Source organism: Protobothrops mucrosquamatus, unplaced genomic scaffold (assembly GCF_001527695.2).
Source record: "Protobothrops mucrosquamatus isolate PMUCROS unplaced genomic scaffold, P.Mucros_1.0 scaffold_280, whole genome shotgun sequence".
NCBI classification, from domain to species: Eukaryota; Metazoa; Chordata; class Lepidosauria; order Squamata; family Viperidae; genus Protobothrops; species Protobothrops mucrosquamatus.
The window spans coordinates 1,603,324-1,623,037 of NW_015386356.1; the positions used below are offsets into that span (position 1 = coordinate 1,603,324).

The 19,714-nt window shown below is 34.4% G+C and overlaps 2 protein-coding genes across 2 annotated transcripts in view; one reads left to right on the forward strand and one right to left on the reverse strand.

Moving 5' to 3' along the window:
- CCDC110 (coiled-coil domain containing 110) overlaps nucleotides 1–5,291 on the forward strand; it is a 16,376-nt gene extending 11,085 nt beyond the window's left edge. Inside the window, exons 5-7 of the mRNA XM_029287267.1 lie at nucleotides 2,083–2,638; nucleotides 2,681–4,084; nucleotides 5,245–5,291. Coding sequence (XP_029143100.1) covers nucleotides 2,083–2,638; nucleotides 2,681–4,084; nucleotides 5,245–5,291 — 2,007 coding nt within the window. The remainder of the gene's footprint in view (nucleotides 1–2,082; nucleotides 2,639–2,680; nucleotides 4,085–5,244) is intronic.
- A 5,506-nt stretch (nucleotides 5,292–10,797) lies between these two features.
- CUNH4orf47 (chromosome unknown C4orf47 homolog) lies at nucleotides 10,798–19,497 on the reverse strand (the record flags this gene model as incomplete). The annotated part of the gene is given in 8 exon segments (XM_015831786.1): nucleotides 10,798–11,897; nucleotides 12,973–13,145; nucleotides 14,269–14,448; nucleotides 15,135–15,210; nucleotides 15,309–15,446; nucleotides 17,041–17,263; nucleotides 18,228–18,382; nucleotides 19,469–19,497. Coding segments are annotated over 7 exon segments (939 nt in total). The 3' UTR covers nucleotides 10,798–11,848.
- Nucleotides 19,498–19,714: the final 217 nt, after the last annotated feature.

Below are 19,714 nucleotides of genomic sequence, written 5' to 3' on the forward strand. Positions count from 1 at the left end.
CTAACTATATTGGGGCAAAAGACTAGCTGCTTCAATCATTTCCCTGAAACCTCTAATCAGTTAGACATCAGGAAAAATGATGTAACATTTCGTTTACATACAGAGCTGTTCACCAATGGAACAATCTGCCTCAAAATGATGTTTAACCAACTACAGTACTTGGGTTATATTCTGTACTTAAAAACACATTGTAGCTCAAAGTGATATGTAAATAAATCTATTGTTTAGGACACAGGTCGGCAACCTGCAGCTCTGGAGCCACATGCAGCTCTTTGAGCCTTCCCCTGCAGCTCCCAGCCTCCTCTGCCATTTGCAGAGAAAGACAGAGCCTCTCTCTCTCTCTCTCTCTCTCTCTCTCTCTCTCTCTCTCTGTGTGTGTGTGTGTGTGTGTGTGTGTGTAAAAAAGAGAATAACCTCACCCTGTTCCGACGAGCTGACAAGCTTATTGGGCAGGGCTCCTCCCTTTGATGCATCTCTGCAGGAAGCAGGAAGGGCAGGAGAGAGCTAGCTAGCCCAGCTATGCTGACTCAGGAATTCTGGGAGTTGAAGTCCATGAGTCATAAAAGAGCCAATGTTGCCTACCCCTGAGTTAGCCCAATAAGAATGTGTGTCAGCTTGTTGGAGAACAGCTTGAAGCCAGCTTGCCAGGTGAGCAGAAGATCGGAGAGAGAAAGAAAGGGGGGGAGAAAGAAAGAGAGGGAGAGAGAGGGAGGGAGAGAAAGAGAGAGAAAGAGAGAGGGGGAGAGGAAAGAGAGGGAGAGGAAAGGGAGAGGGGGAAAGAAAAAGAGAGAGAGAAATAGAGAGAAAGGGAGAGGAAAGAAAGAGAGAGGGAGAGGAAAGAGAGAAAGAGAGGAAAGAGAGGGAGAGGAAAGAGAGAGAGGGAAAGGAAAGAGAGAAAGGGAGAGAAGGAGAGAGAAAGAGAGGGAGGGAGGGAGAGGGAGAGGGAGGGAGAGAGAGGAAAGAGAGAGGGAGGGAGGGAGAGAGAGACAGAGAGAGAGAGACTCTTTTGACATCTAAAATGAAGATAACACTGCATATATCCTTTTTTACCTTTATGATATACATATACATATATATATACATATACATACATACATATCATAGCAAGAGCTGCTATGGGAGGAGATGACGAACGGCTTGGAAGGAGAGACAAAAAAGGAGGGGGAGTATGAAGCAGGAACATCTGTATAGTTGTTCTTTGCAGGATCAGGGAGAGGGAGCTACAATCACCAGATCCACCAACAGGCTGCCGGATGAGAATCAATTTAACACATTGCAGAGTAACATAGCTAATGAGCCAATGACACGCTCGAGGAGCCGGGTGCAGAGACAGGCAGCTGTATATAGGCAAGCTCCCTAATCACCTAGCATTTTAACTCTGATGATGTCAGTAGTTTGGCTGATGAAAGCTCAGTAAGTAACCTTTTTTACTCACAGGCTTGTTTATATTAAACAGTCCTGTTTATTTTATCCTGGTGTTCGTTTTTCTTATATTTTTATACATACATACATACATACATACATACATACATACATACATACACCTATAATAAAGGTAAAAAAGGATATATGCAGTGTTATCTTCATTTTAGATATCAAAAGGGTTTTGCGGCTCCCAGTGTTTTGTTTTCGGTGGGAAACAGGTCCAAGTGGCTCTTTGAGTGTTTTGGGTTGCCTACCCTTGGTCTAGGAAATGCTCAAGAAAATAGAAATGATAAATTCCATGAATTGCTATTCATTTCCATCTAGCACTTACAAAATTCCCTGAAAGGTAGATAACATAATTATTAAAAGAAATCCTTTAACCATTCTTACCATAAAAAACACACAAAGAAAAGGGAAATAATAGAAGTTAAAAACTAGAAAAAGCACCATAATTTAAAATAGTTTAAAGAATTATTATACAGATAACTGGAAAAAGACATAATCCTCATACCTTGATGTATTTTTTTGCAAGGGGGAAATTTAAATATTTTTAAAGATTTTAAAAGCAGCTATTGTCTCCAACCTATCAGCATTACTAAACATTGTTTCTTAAGCACTGAATAATTTTCTGATATGCTACTTTTCCCTTTGTTTCAGCCAGGAGAATATCAAGAAGCTCTTTATTTTAAGAAGCAGCTTCATCCTGATAAGAAATCTGATACCAGTCATGGTTCAGAAAACAAGTTCAGCTCTGAATTTAAAAACAAGATTCTAAACAAATACAAAGTAACTGGAATATCAGAAAACCATACCCAAGAATCTCGGAACAAAGCTGTTCTCTCTTTAAATGATGATTACATTAAGAATTTTGGCAACAGCACTTTTTCTCCAACATACATTGGTTTGGGCTCAGAAAAGATGACACATCTTAGACTATTAAAAAATTACAATGAACACAAACCCTCTACAGTATTCCATAATTATGAAGGGAAAGAATCTTTATCAGACAATGTAAGTCCTTTCAAAGATTTAAAAGAGGAAGATAAAAAGGCTACTAGACATGAATTGTCACATTTCCTTGAACTTCAGAATTCTAACAATGTCTGTGGCAAAGACAATGATTCTGGTTATTTATCAGAACAGGATTTAATAGAAAAAGTAGTAGATATGTCAAATTATGATTTTAAATTGAGGAGGTTTTCAGAACTGGAGGGTTCAGCAGATGAATTTCAAACACTCACTGCCTCATCTTCAGAAAATTATCAAAGTACACTGAAAACAGCATGCAAGGACAAATATAAGAATAAAGAACATCTCATGAAAGATAGTGCAATCGACAAATTGCAGATAAATCTGTTCTCCAAGATGCTTAAAAAAAATGAAACACAACTGCTTAAGTCAAATCAAGAGTTCCAAAACTATGTGGATTTGGAATTCTCTGATATAAATTCCGTACCTGATGATTATGCTGAAAGCCGTAGACTTTTACACTTGCCCTTGGGAGAGTCTGACCATGCTCAGAAAAAAGAGATGGTTCTACACGAAGATATGAAGACTCAAATGAAACCTCTTACTGATGTTATGCAGTGTCTGACAGAGCAAAATTCAAAATATCAGAATCAAATTAAGGAATTGCATGATGAGAATAATAACCTTCAAGAGAAATTAGTTAAATCAGATGGAGACAGCAAGGAATGCCTGAAAGAACTAAAGCGATTACTGAAGAAATGCAAAGAACTTCAACAGCAAAAGTTAGCACTGGAAGAAAAGCAGGATCAGCTATATGATCAAAATCAGCGGATAATGAGAGATGTAAATTATTTTCAGAAGAAAGATCAAAAAGCCCAGGAAAGTTTGGCTATTTTCTCAAAAGAAAAAAGTAATCTTATTGCAACCTTAGGATCTTTGGAAAATAAAGTTTTAGTACTTCAAGAAGAAAAAAAGACATTGGGAGATGATATCTGCCAACTTAAAGAAGAAAAACAATTGTTAGGAAAAGAGCTTGGAGAAAAACAGAATGAGATACAAAAATTGAAAGAAAATGAGAAGATTGCAGTATCAGATATGGAAGCTGTTCTTAGGATGTTACAGTCATTTAAAGATGAAAAACTGAATTCTGATAAAACATTACATGTGGCACTGAGTTCTAAAAAAGTATTGGAGAAAGAACTCCAGGATGCCCAGTCAGACAGAGCTCAAGTTGAGGAAAAGCTTCTAACTGAACGTAAAAATGCAAAAATAGAAAGTGGAGTTTTGAAAACTACTTTATCCAATACTGAAAGAGAATGCGAACGACTAAGAACCATGATAACTACCATTACAGAAGACAACAAGGTTCTCAAGAAGCAGCTGAATGTATTTAAACAGGAAACCTATGAATGCAAGCATAAAATAAGACAACTGAGTGAAACAGTCTTACTAAAAGAAAATGTAACACGTTCCATAGAGAATGAAAGAGATGCACTAAGGTTTGAAGCACAGCGTCTTCAAAAGAACAATGCTAACCTCAAAGAGCAAGTTACTACTTTGGCCAATGAACAATATAAGCAAGAGTGCAAATCCAGAAGCCAAAAGCAAAATGATTTCTCTATAGATTCTACTCAAATTTGTGAAGAAATATCTAGGTATCAACGTATTTCTTTAATGCGCGATCTACCAGGTAAGTTTTGCTATATAATATATAATTTTAAGAGCCCTCATGACACAATGGTTAAAGTGCAGTATTGCAGGCAAATTCTGCCCACAGCCTGGAATTCGATCATGACAGAGCTCAAGGTTGACTCAGCCTTCCATTCTTCTGAGGTCAGGAAAATGAGGACCCAGATTGTTGGGGGGCAATATGCTGACATTATAAACCACCCAGAGAGTGCTATAAAGCACTAAATGCTATTGCTAAAAATCTATTTTAGGTTAAATTCTTAGTTAATGTTAAATTAAGTTGAATAATTAATTTATTAAATTAATTATTCAACTAAATGCTATTGCTATTGCTAAAAATCTATTTTTAGGTTAAATTCTTAGTTAATGTTAAATTAAGTTGAATAATTAATTTATTAAATTAAATTATTAAATTATTAAATTAAATTTTATTAAATTAAACAAGTAAATTGTTTTTAGAGAAGAACAAAATATTTAAACTATAACTGTGAGGAAACCAGTGCCAATATCAATATATCAAGTTGAAGGGGCTCAGCATCGTATTCAGCAGAACCTTTCCATTCATATGCATACAAATGCTCATCCCTTTTCTGTTCTGATGTATACAAACGTACATGCAAATCATGATGAACCAGCCATGACCTTTAGTGGGAAATTTAGCCAGGTATTACACTATACTCCTTTAGCCAGACAGAAAAGGATGAATAGGAAGGCTTTATGGACTGTTTTCTACAAACTCTCAAACTTTGGACATTTTCATTTGTATCCAATATTGAGAACTGAAAATGTAAGTATATTCATATTGACCTTTTTATATATATCTAAAAGCATTTTAAATTAGGGAAGTGAAGTCACAAAAGTAACCAGTCAATATTTTGTAAGAGATAAGGCTCTAGTTTTACTTAAATTTACAGTTTCTGGCAAGAAAGAGTTTTAGATGACCTACTGAAGTGAATGTGGAATAGACCACGTATTTTAATCATTAGAAGGCATGTGAATGTAACTGAGAAGTATTGTTTAGAAATGATTATTAATATTGATAAAAAGTTGGAAGCGTTCATAGCTTGGATAACTTTTTAGCAGTATTGGTTTATAGATTTGTTGCTATCACAAATTGCCTCCTTTGATTTTGTTTGTAAAGAAAACTGTCTTTTTTTCTAGGCAGCTCCAGGCAAACTCCATCAATCAATCCTTCAATGACACTATAATAAAACATCTTTGAAACCTGTTTAAAACTCTAATCTAATTTCTACCACTTTTCTTTAAGCTTTATGATAACTTTTGAAATGTTCCAGAGGTAATCAAGAACAATGACTTTTCACTTATATTTTTTTTTCTTTTCATTTTGAGTGATGGAATAGTACAAATACTAATAAATGTTAATAATGGACTGGAAGAAGCTAATTTATCTTGTATCAAATCCTAGTAACTCCTTGAAGAAACCCAAATATTATTACTTTTCCATATATCGAAACATGCATACGTTAGAAACGTATCGACATACTATTGTCAAAAAAGTATACATAATATTGTATGAGAGCATTGTAGCTCTATACAATTAATTGATAGTCAGATCAACTAATATAACAATAATATCCTTATAACTGATGAAAATATTTTCTACAGAATCTTTTTCATGACCAATGAAAAGTGAGTACCATTGAGTTTTATGGGATATACTTCCATATATATGTGCATAAAAAAGCAAGTTTGTTGCTAAAGCTAAAACAATTACTGCATTAACACAATAGGCTTTTTGTTAAAGGCAGGAATTATCTAGAAGAGGTGGATGAAACTTCGATTCCAAAATTTGATTCGCTGACAGTTCAATCAAAGGAAACTACTTCAGTTTTCTGAATTTAAAAAAAAAATTAAATCACTGAAAAATTTGAACTATTTAGATGCTGCTACACATGTGCAGAAACAGAATGTTTCAGATTCAGAAATCCAAACTGAATCAGTTATTTATTTTGAATTGTTCTATCTGAATCAATCTAAATGTTGTTAATGATTGGCACAAACGATCAAATTGGATTAGCTTTTTAAATCAAAACAATAGGATCAGGGCTGATTTGCACACCTCCACTATCCATATTGTAACACAGTACATTCAAATGTTTCTCTTACTTTTCCTTATTTAAAAAGAGAGATGTGGAGCAACCATAAGTTCTGCATGAACATGGAAAGGATATTATTAGGTTACTGGGGCTGCTTAACTCTTAAGATCCAAGTACTCTAAAACAGACACTCATATGAACAAATTGTTCCCAATCTTTCAAATCCCTTTTCAACAATTTCCAAAAACTGAGAACATTCTCATTGTTGGCATTCAGATTATTCTATCCTATGTTTATAGCTGCAAATTTGCCCAACCTTATTTATATGTGTAAATCTAGTGATGCTGAAATTTAATCAGATCTAAATTATCTTATCACAATTACGTCAGCTAAACTACATACTGATTTCTCAGTGTCACAAACAACTATATTTCCTATCACTCACCACATGAGAATTTTCAGCAAATTTAATGCGATTTGAAGTTCACACAGTCAGGAAACTAATACAGAACTAAGATAGAACTAAATGTATATACTCTTCTTAAGACAGATTACAGAAGCAACCATTTTATATTTTATTGTTAGTATTTATATATTCAGTATTCTATGAACACAGTGTTTTTGTAGTATACTGTGATTAAAATCTGGATTTTTTCCCCCACATTTAGAATTTTAATAATGAACTTCCTTGGTTTCTCATTTACTTGTCTATTTACTTGCCTATTTGTGTTCCAACACAGATCATCCCTCTCTTACTGTTTAACTGCTGTATCTCTTATCCAGCTTCACATTTATTACCATCAACAAAATCTATATCAAGAAAATTGGCTTGTAATTATGCAATTATTTAAAAAAAAACATATTTGCTTCTAATGTACTAATGTAATCTTTCGAATTTACTGATCGTATAATTGAAGTAATTTAATATATTAAACATAGAAGGGTGTTACTTTTTCATATTTTTTAATGAAAATTCTGGGAAAGGATGACAAAGTAAAGAGCTGATGATCATGGCAAAGACTAAAAAACCACTGAATAGACCAGTTCCTTGGAACTTCTCCAAATAAGAAGAGAATAGATGATTGACCACATGTGCTCCAGATGGCTGCTTCTCATGAAGAGACAGCAGAACAGCAGTTTTCTATGGGTTTGAGTTTCTGGAGACAACAGTATTAATCATCTTGCTCACAACCAGGGCAGACACTTTTAAAGAACACTAAGTCTGCAAACGTCACTTTCTAATCACTTTCAGAAATTGTTCATTTCATTTCTAATCTATTAGACACCTTAGGACTGACAACTGAAAATACCGGGTAAGTCTGCCTTCAAGCCTGAATGAAAGAAAGTTTTAATCATAAGCTTAAGAATTTAAAGTATCTGAAATAAGCAGCAAAAAGATATTCATCTCAGAAAATTATAAACAGACTAGTAAAATAAAATATTGAAATTTTTACAAGAATGTTTTGGAAGTAATTAAAAGAGCAAACAGCTTCTTGTGGAAAATAGATTCTGTTTTGCTTTTTACAAGATAAAACAAAGAAAGTAATTCCATGATTTTGAAAACTGGACATCAGACAGGACTAAAGTTTTTAGGCAGAAAAAAGATTTACAAACCAACAAAACATTCTAACAATGAAAATGCTGAAGGAGATTTTTTTTAAAAATGGAATCAGGAAATAGCTAAAATGTCAATAATTATGTCTACTTCTGTGGACATGTGGATTTACAACTGACATGGCAAGAAAATGATTTAAAAATGAAGTTCACAATATCTATAAAAGAAATTGGCTGACAGAGTGATATGGATAATTTTTTTCTACCAGATTTATAAAAGAAGATTGTTAAAGTCTTGAAGAATTCCATATGATGGAATAAAGAAAAAAATGAAATCAAATCCCATGACAATATTTGAATGAATTGAAGCTTAACTTTGTTAGAAATAAAAGGAAGGAATATAAATTGATTTGATCAAAAGTTAAAACAAGATATGTTGTTACCTCTGGCATCCCTTTACAAATTTTCTGCAGACACCAGGACTGAGTTTTAATGATTTATCTATAGATAATAGGATATGGAATGAAAATATTTGTAACCTTAGAAGGGATAGTCACTGAATTATACACACATATAATTTCGTTGAAGGGAAGCAACTATTTTCAATGTATTTGTAGATCTTAAATGAAAAAACGTGTGTGTGTGTGAGAAAATGTATTGCAGCATTAATATTATTTGGAAGAAAATGTTTATATACCATTGACTAACGTTTGAAAAGTAACTGAACAGATGCCATGAGGATTTTGAAATACATCTAAAACAAAAAGAATATTTCCTCCTCTCAGTCTTCCTGTCTCTCCCAATTACATTCCTTGCTCTTTTTCTGCTCTATAATGTGCTGGATAAGTACAAACTTCATAAATATACTGTGAGAATATAGAACAGTGGTGGCGAACCTATGGCACGGGTGCCAGAGGTGGCACTCGGAGCACTCTCTGTGGGCACACGTGCTGTTGCCCCAGCCTTGCCTCCCCCGACCCCCTCCTCTCCAGCAGCCCCCCTGCATGGCCCACACAGAGCAACGCAGCCAGGGACATGGCAGCCAGGCAGCGTAGATAAGACTCTGCCCTCACACATCATGCAGTTGATGCTGCAGGGTGCGGGCAGAGGGTGTGGCCCCCATAGTGCTGCTGGGCTGCCTGGGCGATCGGCGGGCCCTGGAGGTGGTGAGTGGTCCTGTGGGCAGGTGGGGCAGAGTGGGGGCAGGGCAGGGGATGGAGCGGGGGCAGGGCCAGTTTTTGGGCACTCGGTCTCTAAAAGGTTCGCCATCACTGGTATAGAAGGCCTCATCCCCTTGCACTTTACAGTAGCTGAGTACAGTCTATCTGATTTCCCTTGCCCAGTACAGTGTACTCATTCATTTCCTACCTTATTGTTATGACATGAAAGAGGTGACGTTTTCTCTATCTTCACTGTCTTGTATAATTGTCTTTTGGGCTTCAGAGATATAGAGGGAAGTTTCCATATCTCACAATGAAGTAGAAGGAGTAGAGTGTTTCACGTCAAAAGCAGAACTAAATACCTCTGTTCCAAAATTTAAGTATATTTTTCTGTAAATGCTGAAGGGCATATTACAATTAAGGCAAATTCATTTATACTCATATCTTCAAGAAAAAATTAAGTTCATGTTCAAATCTGAAGAACTGAAAATTTCAACATGTTCAAATCAGGACCACTCCACATTAAATAGGAAACTAGTTCAGCTTGCAATGCTGCACATGTTCCTAAGAATAAATACCATTGAATTCTAGATTTTAAGTTAAAGTATATGCAAAGAACTATCTTGAAAGAATATTGGGCAACAGTATAGATATGAAATGATTAATTTTTAGAAGGAAGTTATCAAAAGACTATGATCTAATTTTGATTTTCCAAAGAATGGAAAAGAGATTTTACATCATTGTATTAATTTTTTTTATATATTAGTTTGAAATTTTGAATGGTCTTGTAGAGACTGGAACATTGCCATTGGCAGCTGCCACTTTTTATACCAATGTATTCTTACATGAGGGAGTTTACACAAGCATATTTTGTGAAGATTGTTTATTTCTATCTTTCAAGGCAACCTCTGATCATTAATGTCTTCTATAAACTAAGAAATAAGAATACACTATGACTGTTAAGTTACATTATATTAGACTTTCTGTGTACTACATGAAAGCTACTTAGGAATAAATTCTCAATGCATCTTTGTGTTATTCTTTACGTAAGGAAAGCTTATACTATATTCTAAGATCTATAGAAATCACATCTAGATAGCAATTTCCTTATAAATTAATTTGTTTTAACTACTTTCCCAACATTTACAATTTGCTAGAGTATGGAAAGATTGCTGAAATCCAAACGACACTGGAAGAAGAACTCAGTATAGAGATAAATCACGGCAAAGTCAAGAATCACCACAGTACTTTTACAATCAGCTGTTCCAACACCATTACTGATGACTTGGACTTTCCTGTTATTGTGTGGAAGAAATGCAGTGTTTTTTGCTCTGCTCCTTAATGCTTTGAAATTCTGAACAAATACGTTAAGAAAGAAATATATTTATAACTGTTCAATTTAAGAACTCAACTCAAGAATAGCTATTGGCTTAACTATCGGCTTAAGTATAGCTATTGGATTAACTATCATAAATTAATCATAGAAGCAGAAATTAATCTGTGGTTTTAGATGGTTAAGAGGACCTCATTCATCTATGTATTATATAAATAATTACAAACTAGAATAACATTTCTTATCAAATTAAATTTTAATTTTAACCCTCATTTAAACCTCTTTAAATAAAGAATGATTTCTCCTTAATGTTGTTATATGTTATTATTTTAATAGTTAGAGCAAAATGAATTTTAAGAAGACAAATGTAATAACTAGGTTTGTTATTCAAACATCTTGATTAATCATGAGTTTCAATCAATGAAAAGTACCTATGCATTAATTACAAAAGGAGAAGTATATTTTAGATCATTATTTTAGAAGAGTTTTTTTTCCACAGGGAAAATATGTTATATTTATGCTAATGGATGTCAGCTAAATTCTTGTATCAATATAATATATAAACCACTAGCAGTATTTCAGTCAGGAATATTATTTTAAAATAATTATAAGCACTTTATCAATAATTCTATAAATAGCCGAATTCTGTACTATTCTGCTCAAGAGATAATCCCGCTAAAGTCCAGCTGAAACTCAAATTTCATTGCATTCTCTTCAAAGCTGGTACATCTTATCCTTGGATTGGAATGAGAATGTGACAGTCATAGGTGGACATTCAGCACAAGTGTACATATGTCCATTTAGAAAGAACCTGCAATGATTTCAATGGGTTTACTTCCACATGAGCACAGGTGTAAGCTTTAACATAGAAAAACTTTTTTGGATTAGAAACACTTCAACAGTCTAGCATCCTATTTCTTACAGCAAACAATCAGTAGCCAGCAAAAATGCTCATTAGTATGAAAGAAAGGGAAAGGTTCTCTCCTCCATGCTTCCCAAAACTGGTATTTGGAGACTGATAACTCTTATCTGTTATCTAGAGATAAAATACAGACATGATGACTAAAAGACACTGATTCTTTAGTTCTTTTCACTTCCATCACAAACTGTGGGATTCAATAGCTCACTGGATGACTTGGGACTTTTCACCCATTGTAAAGCTTTAAAAGTTCTAAGTTGGGGAAGGAGGCTAGCAAGTCTGGTTCCACAGTGATACTATGAAGTTAAATTCTCAGCTTTCATTTTAAATGTCTGAAGAATATTCATTTCAGTGTAGAGTTGCCCAGGTTATTATTAGTTGCTTTCATTCAAGAGCATTTACAATTCACGGAACTTCATTTTAAAAGAGCAATTATTTAATGACTACATTCAGATTAAAAAAAAGACACAGGACAATAATAAATAATAGTATTTCTTTTCATGGCAGACAAAAAAACACACCCCCAAAAAATACTATCTGATATACACAACATAAATAACATATCAAAATTTAATTTACATTATATATATATATATCATCAGTAACTATATTATTAATTAGTTCTTATAAAATGAAGGCAGATAGCGGTATTTGACATATTTCTCTCAGCCACAAAACTTTTATTTGAGCTGTTACTGTTTGCAGTCCAGAAAGTACATTCCTTCACCTTGCTTTTGTGCAGCTAATACGACATCACACGGGGATTTGTGTAATTAGTTACATTTAATGACCTGAAATGTAAATGCAACAACGTGTCACAAGAGTAAGTTGATATATACATTCTATTTTGCTCAGGTAAAAATTTCCTTCTCAAGGGTGCCTGAAATCCTCTATTCTGCATTTTATGAATTTTCAGTAAGATTCTAATTCAAGTTTTGATTTTTTTCCTTTAAATAAATATAATGCAGCATTTTTTTCTAACTCAGATCCTATGAAGTTCAGATTAAAAACAACTTGCTTCCAGCCATTGACTCCAAACATTTTTCTCTGTTTTTCAGCTAGTTGCTCAATATAGCAATATTTTATGAAATAGGTTTATGTTTATTTTTTCAGAACATAAATTTCCTCTTCCCCACTCTACCTCTCAAAGGTCATCCTATTCCATCATACTGGATTAGCATCACACTTCTTTGGTAGCTAAGAAAAGGTACAAAGCAGGAAAGATAAGCGTGTGTGTGTGTGTGTGCTTGTGTTTTATAAAACAACCAGTAAATTAATTGACAGGACTGAATATTCATTCATTTGCCTGAATAACAATATGTTAGGCACTCTTCACATTACATTATTACAGCCACTTCATTAAAGTTACCATTGGCTTATCAGGTTCTATTATAAGCTACCGTATTTTTAAGTGGAGTATGTTTAATTCCTATTTTTCCAGATGTTTGCATAGAGAAACCACAAGCAAGCACATCCCAAAGATTGGTGGGTACATATGTAAATAAGTGAGGAGGCCTCTTTATATGATGTTGAGTTATAGTGCATTTGGTCTAATAGGTCAGGCATGATATAGATTCTTAATGACTTTATTAGATTTAGCTAAATCAGGATCCCACATTTAAATAAACAGCCTTAATTATATTATTATTCATCAGTCTCAGGATTCAAGCTTCAACTATATAAAATAGAACAAGAACTCTTCAAAACATCTGGAGAAATTCAACACATTTCTCTCCTCACTGAGTAAATAACAAGAGAATCTTCACAGAATAGTGTATAGAAATGAAGGGAATAGCTACCAGGTTCAAGAATATCTACTGCAGAGATTTTCCTAGAAATAAAATACTGCAGTTTGGCAATACTTACTTTTCAATGTTTAAGGCCATAATACTTCTTACTGGTCTGCTCTTAGTTCCAGGATTAGGGTGAAATACATTTCCTTGTTTATTAGTTGTGGAAGCCCTAGGCATTCTAATGCCATATGGGTCTGTAGAATGAGTTGGAAACGGATCAAATGTGCCTGCTTTCATGCCTCCTGGCTAAAAGGACAAGAAGAAATGTCAAATACTGCAGACTTACAAAAGAATACTTCATCTACACAAAATACAAATATGAATTTAGCAGCACTATGAGCTAGTACAAAGTAATATGAAAGCCTACTTCAAGTATAGCACCTAATTTCTTTTCCCAGAGAATCACAAAATCATAAGCCTTCAAGAGTTGGTCTCAAGAATATAAACAGACTGTCCTGAATAATATTTGGTTGTGACGCCACTCCGAAAAGCAGGACTATAGACCAAGCTAGGGAAAAAAAATCCTGAAAGAGATGACTGTAAAATACTTTTGTATTATTGCCAAGATAATAGTATGAACATGCACAAATAGTCAAAAGAATCAAGCTTAACTTGAAGGAATCTTTATCGTTTTAATGTAGCATTTGAATTACAATATCAGCCAAATGCTAGATTACCTTAATTAACACAGTAATATCCTACTTTTCCTCCAAGATATATTTATGAAATTTTCACAACAACACTGTGAGGAAGTCTAGAGTACTGCTGAACAGTACTTCATTCAGCCTTTGTATATATGATGGCCAAACCAATTTGAACTTTGATATACTTGATGACTACATACTTTGCTTCAGCCACATCCAGATGTAAAATTAAGAAAGGAACACTGATTTAATACACAATTAGAGCAATAAATACATTGCAGATACATTGCAGTATAGCAGATGCCGTATATTTCAGTAAATTATAACATTAATTACAACCATAATGTTTGATTCATACAACACATTAAGCATGAGAGTGATTATTTGATTTTGGTTCATCACAGATGAACAACTACAGAAATTCTTTTTTTTTTTTTGCTGATTTTGTTTCTAATTATGTTTTTCTAGATCTGCAACTTATAAAGGAAGGGGTTCCAGGATGGGTCACTTCTTGGATCTCTATTTGGATTAAATCTGAAAAAGCTACGATGATTCCATAGATGTGCTTTTTTCCAAAATTAATTGGATATTTATTTTTTCCCAATAAATATGCCCTTTACATTGCAGTAAATATCACACATAATCATTTTTCTTTGCTAAAAGGAAATATCTGTAAAAGTAAAAAGGAAACATTTCTTGAGAAGTCTGACTATTAACAAGCACACCTTTTTAGCTGGAGAACTTGGCTTAAAAGGCTGTGGAATGGGTACTTTTTCAGGTTGTTTTTTTGGTGGAGGCAACGGCACTTCATCATGGTAAGGATTTGTATCGAAATATTCTCGGGGATAAAGATTTAACTTGAATGGTCCACCTTTCATCAGATGGCGATGTTCTTCAGATATTTTCTGGCCAAATCAGAAATGGAAAATGTCACACTGAGCTCTTCAACTCCTTAACCAAAGTTAGGGGTAAGATTAAGGCTGCAACTCTATGCTCACATATTTCTAGATAAGCTCTACATAGCTGTAATTATTCCTGAGCAAGCTTACTTGGGCTTGCATTTCTGAAGTTATAAATGCAATAAGTGGTAGGAAATAAGTATTAATGAGCATTAAAGATATAAAGCCAAATATATATAAGGCAGGACCTTGGATATTATAACATTAAAGCAAATAAATTTGCAAACTAATAAAAACATAGCATGGCTTTTCCTTCCTTCACCACTTAAAAGGGATTTCTAAAACAGGTTTCACATTAAAGATAAATCCATATATGGCTTTAACACCATTTTTGGGACAATCACTACTGTGAAATTGTTTTAACTGATGAAGTTAATCTTAACAGGGAAAGGTACAAAAACCCACTTTCCAACCATTTACTGTACTGGTGACATCAAAACTACCTAGGTTGAGAAAATAATAAATTAATGGAACATATATTGAAATAATATACAAAATGTATTCTTATTTCTTTATCAAATAAAGGTTAATGATGTATAATTTTAGGATGATACCAAATAAAGTCTGTTTAGAAGGAATAAGATATGTTATCAATCAAGATAAAATAAAACAGAAATCCAATTGAATTTTACCTTAAAATTTATTCTTCCTATGTCAAACAATTCAACTGAATGTGTGTATGGTTTACCTATGGTGAGATTTGGATACCTAGATACAGAAATAAAACAGTGATAGCAGCAACATTCAACTATCTCTTCCCTTAAAAAAAAAGATATATTTAATATTAAAATTCTAGAATGTTTTACCCATAGCCAGTTCCTTTCTTCCCTGGACTGGTGTATAGATTTTTCCCTGGTTGTACATATGCAATCTTATCTTTCAATTGAGCACTGAAGTAGGTACATGGACCACTAATTGTTCCGTAGTAGGTTCCTACGCCACACCTGAGACACAGAAGGAATACAGAGATTAGCATTCTCTATTAAATATGCAAAATATAATATAATAATATAATATAATAAGTTTGCTTCAGATAAACAAGTTACAAGCTTAGCGTACCTGTTCCACTAAGAGTGACTGCCCTATTTTTAAAAAATACATTAAAGGGGTAATGATATTTATATTTAATTGGAATTAAGGCCAAATGAAGTAAGTGGACTTACTTTTGAACATATATATATATATACATATTGGATTCTGCTTTAAAGTAAATAGATTAGGTTTTGTAGACAGTCCTCAGGCCACACTCAGTCCCTAGGTTCATTCTTGCAGCTTCTGGAACACCAAAAACTCTGCAGCATTTTTTTTTTCAAAAAAAGGGGGAAAATAGGTGCACTAAATCTTCATTAGTTTTAATACTCTTTTTTGGCTAAAATCACCCCCCAGACTTCCAAAATAATAAAAAAACTGATGGAGAAAAGAGCCCTGCTCTCTTTGATGATGTCACCATGCTACTGTCAGACTTTATATCATATTTGATTACCTTTATTTAGAAAAACCAACAGATAATTCCCTAACCAGAGAAAAATTGCTTATCTCTGCTGAGGTGAATATTTTAATGTAATTCTGCATTTCTGTACCTGAATTCATTCATAATACTAAGTCAGAGGCAAGCAAGCTACATCTAGTTCTCCCTGATTCCTTTTTGAGGCCTTTTAGGTTCTCTTAGATTGCAGACCCAAAATATGGTAGACACATCACAATCACTTTATTTGCAAAATATACAAAGTACTTGCAGAAATAAGCTATCAATTACTCTATAGTTTTGACAATACACATCCCTGCAATCCTTGGGAGCCATTATTTAAAAAGCATGGCCATTCATACAAATCATAGTGACTGGGTTTGTATATCATACTAATGCAAAATGAAACACTGAAAGACGCAAATAGTATGAATCCAATTTATTGTTGGCTGCTTAGCGTGTGGTGCTTTGCAGTTTGATTTTCTTTCCTTGCTCATGCTATTTCTGAGCAAGTGCTCTGTCTAATATATTGTAGATAATTCTTTCTCTCCTGATGATGCTTTGTTATACAAAAATAGTCTGGTAGATTTTCCTAGGACAGAGTTCTTCCCAGCATTCCCCAGTCACCGTGGCCCATTGTGGAATATGGGAGCTTAACCAAGTATAGCACACAGTTAAAAAGAGAAACATCTTCATAAGTTTTCTCTACATCTTTCAATATGTGCCCACCATTCATATTCAGAATGTTTCCTAAAAATGATGTCTGGGGTGTTTGTGAAAATTGGCAGAAATTAAAATAAGCCATCCCAGAGGAAGAAAGGCATTTGTGGCACTAGAGAGAATCTAGGGGAAAAGAAGATGAGAATAATTAGAATCACAGGAGCAAACTTTGTATGGAAAATCCAGTGTTAAATATGTGTTTACCAGGAAATGAAATCTCCTGCCAGCTTTTGTGGCAATTTAGATATCAAAGGAAACTTTAAAATACATTTTTAACTGAAAATATCAATATAAGTAGATAAATGCCATATAACTTATATAAAAGACCCAGTAGTGGCTTTCCTAGAACTTACGGAAATTTATCTCCATTATTGGGAAGAAAGGGTCTGGCTCCCAGATTTTTTTTTGCCTCAGCCAATCGGTATCTTCTCCTTAACTGAACAGGATTTGAGTAACTTTCACCTTCAAAAATTCTTGAAAACTGAGGATCAAAATATCCTGCTTGGGTGGCTCCTTTCTCTTTAATACCTCCAGGTAGCATTTGTTTATTCTTGCCTGCAGCTTCATTAAAAGGGCCTTTAAAATAAGGGAACAATTTCAGCATCGATTCAGTCATTTGTATTAATTCTGCCATGGGGAAAACAGCTCAGAAACTGCATGGAAATGTCAATAATGACATCAGAAGTTGACTCTGACTCAAGGAAGATTGTACTTTGCTTTACATTTTGCACATAAGCTGCCTTGAATCTGAATATGAAAACATGAATTGTTTTCAATATTTGTTCTAAGAAGCAGTTTATTTGTTCCCAAAAGTAGATGTTACAGATTGGAAAATCTAGTACTATCATAGAAGGAAGGAGAGAATGCTCCTTTTCCAGAAATTTGAGAATCTCACTGCCTAAAGCATGGCTAATCAACTTACATAGAACATTCAAAAGAAATAACCAAGCAAAAAAACCAAAACATAGTGTGTTCCCTTAAATAACATCTTAAATAACACATATCAGGAAATGTGTTATTCTATCTGAAACTCCCAGTCAAAACCTCTTAAACTCTAACCTCTACTCCTAAAGAAAGAAAAGGCAAGAAAAGATACCCATCCCTATAATAAACTACCAAAAACCCATTCCCCCTAAACTGTAGAAGGAATCTAAACAAATGGGAGCAATGTGTAAAATTAAAGCAATTAAAGGTAAATGATAGCAAAGAATAAGAGCCATTTAGAACAAAATGGGCTAATATGCCAGTTTTCTAGGGAGATACAGCAAAAGCAGAAAATTATAGTGGTACTTTGAATGAATCAAAGGAAACAAGTCATCTACGTATCAACTAGGACATCTGTAATCATATTAGACATAAAGATTGTGCCAGTGTAGCTGTCTTGTATATTGTGAACATAAATCAATCTACCACAGCCATCCTATTTTAACTCGGTGTTCATCCAACATGCTAAATTTATTAAATGCGGCAAGGAAGACCTTTCTTGAAATAGAGAGAACTCAATCCTATATTGCTGAACTGAATAGAAAAATGTACTTACGGCTAAATGGCGAGACATATTTATCTCCAATAGTAATATATTCCATTTCGCTAAAGAGGCCAATTCTGTCCATGTCTGTTTTTCCTGTTTCAGAAGGCATGTTTACTTCTGTATGATAACTTTTAGTCTAGAAAATATTTAAAGTCTTATGCTCCCTAGAAGAAAAGAAATACACATTAAAATGCTTCAGTCTTTGAAGTATTGACTTCAATGATTGTGAGTCCAGTGTTCCTAAAGAACTGATTTAAATACTGGACTCACAATCATCGAAGTCAATACTCAATAAACAATATGGGGGGAAAGCATTAAATATGAAATCCTGGGTATTTTATTTTTCTACCTTATCCTCGTATTCAAATTACAAATACAAAATAAAATAGCAGAAGGGACAACATAGACGTTTTCCTGTTCGAGATATATTGAGATGACGAAGAGTCGTAAAAACAATACTGGTTCACACCCTTCATAGGGACAGATCAACTTCCCATATAAATAAAATGTTGAGTAGTACACGAAAAGACTTTTTCACGAAAAGGTTTGTTCAAGTCTCGTGTTTCGTTTTAAGACCTATAAAAAAATGTTAATGTGATTAATAGAGCTTTCTGATGATAAATTCATTGGAATATATTTATCCAACAATCTCATCAAAATGATATGTGTGTAATCCCAGAAGAATCTTTAAAATTTGGAATTTTAAATCTAACCTAACCAAATAAAGAGCTTTTATCGAATCCTACCTGTTACCATAATCTACAGCTGTGACTGGTCTTGAAAACCTAAGCATTTCCTATGGCCTAAATCACATCCCTTTAACCAGTGTGACTAAAGACCAAACCCGTGCCTTCCAGTCATGTATCAAGCAAAACTCAAAAAAAAACAAAACCAACAACCATATACTAAATTATTGTTTGCAACTAGCAAGGGTAGCTGGAATCCACTTGGATCCCACACTGTTCAAGTTGTACCGGGCTGTGCCTCATCTTTTCTTTTTGCAAAAGAGCTTATTGTACCTTCCTCCAAATCACTGCAATTTTACGAAATTAATACACTAATCCAACTTTGGAATCCCTCCGTCAGTCGTATCAGATATACACGCTGAGCACAGAGACGACGCCTGGAAGGGAGGGCTTGCACGGGATACGGGGAGTCAATTGGGCGTTTCGGAATGCCCGCTCTTTCATTTAACTTTTTGGCTCCCAGTCACCCATGGGCCGACTCAGACTGGCTTAACTCTAACTCACCCTCTCTTTTTTCCCCTCCTCTCTTCCACGCAAGACAGCGATCCAATCGAGTTGTGGTTTCCGGTGGAGGAAGCGGAGAGAGAGGGGTCGTGAGGTACTAGCGTCGCGAATCAAAGAGGGCGGGAACTTTTGAGAAACAACTATGTTTCAACGGTACCAAAGGTCCGCGGAGTGAGGCGGGGGAGGCTACTACAGTACAGTGTCTTAGCGTCGCCGCGGACTTCTCACCTCGTTCAGCGGAAATGA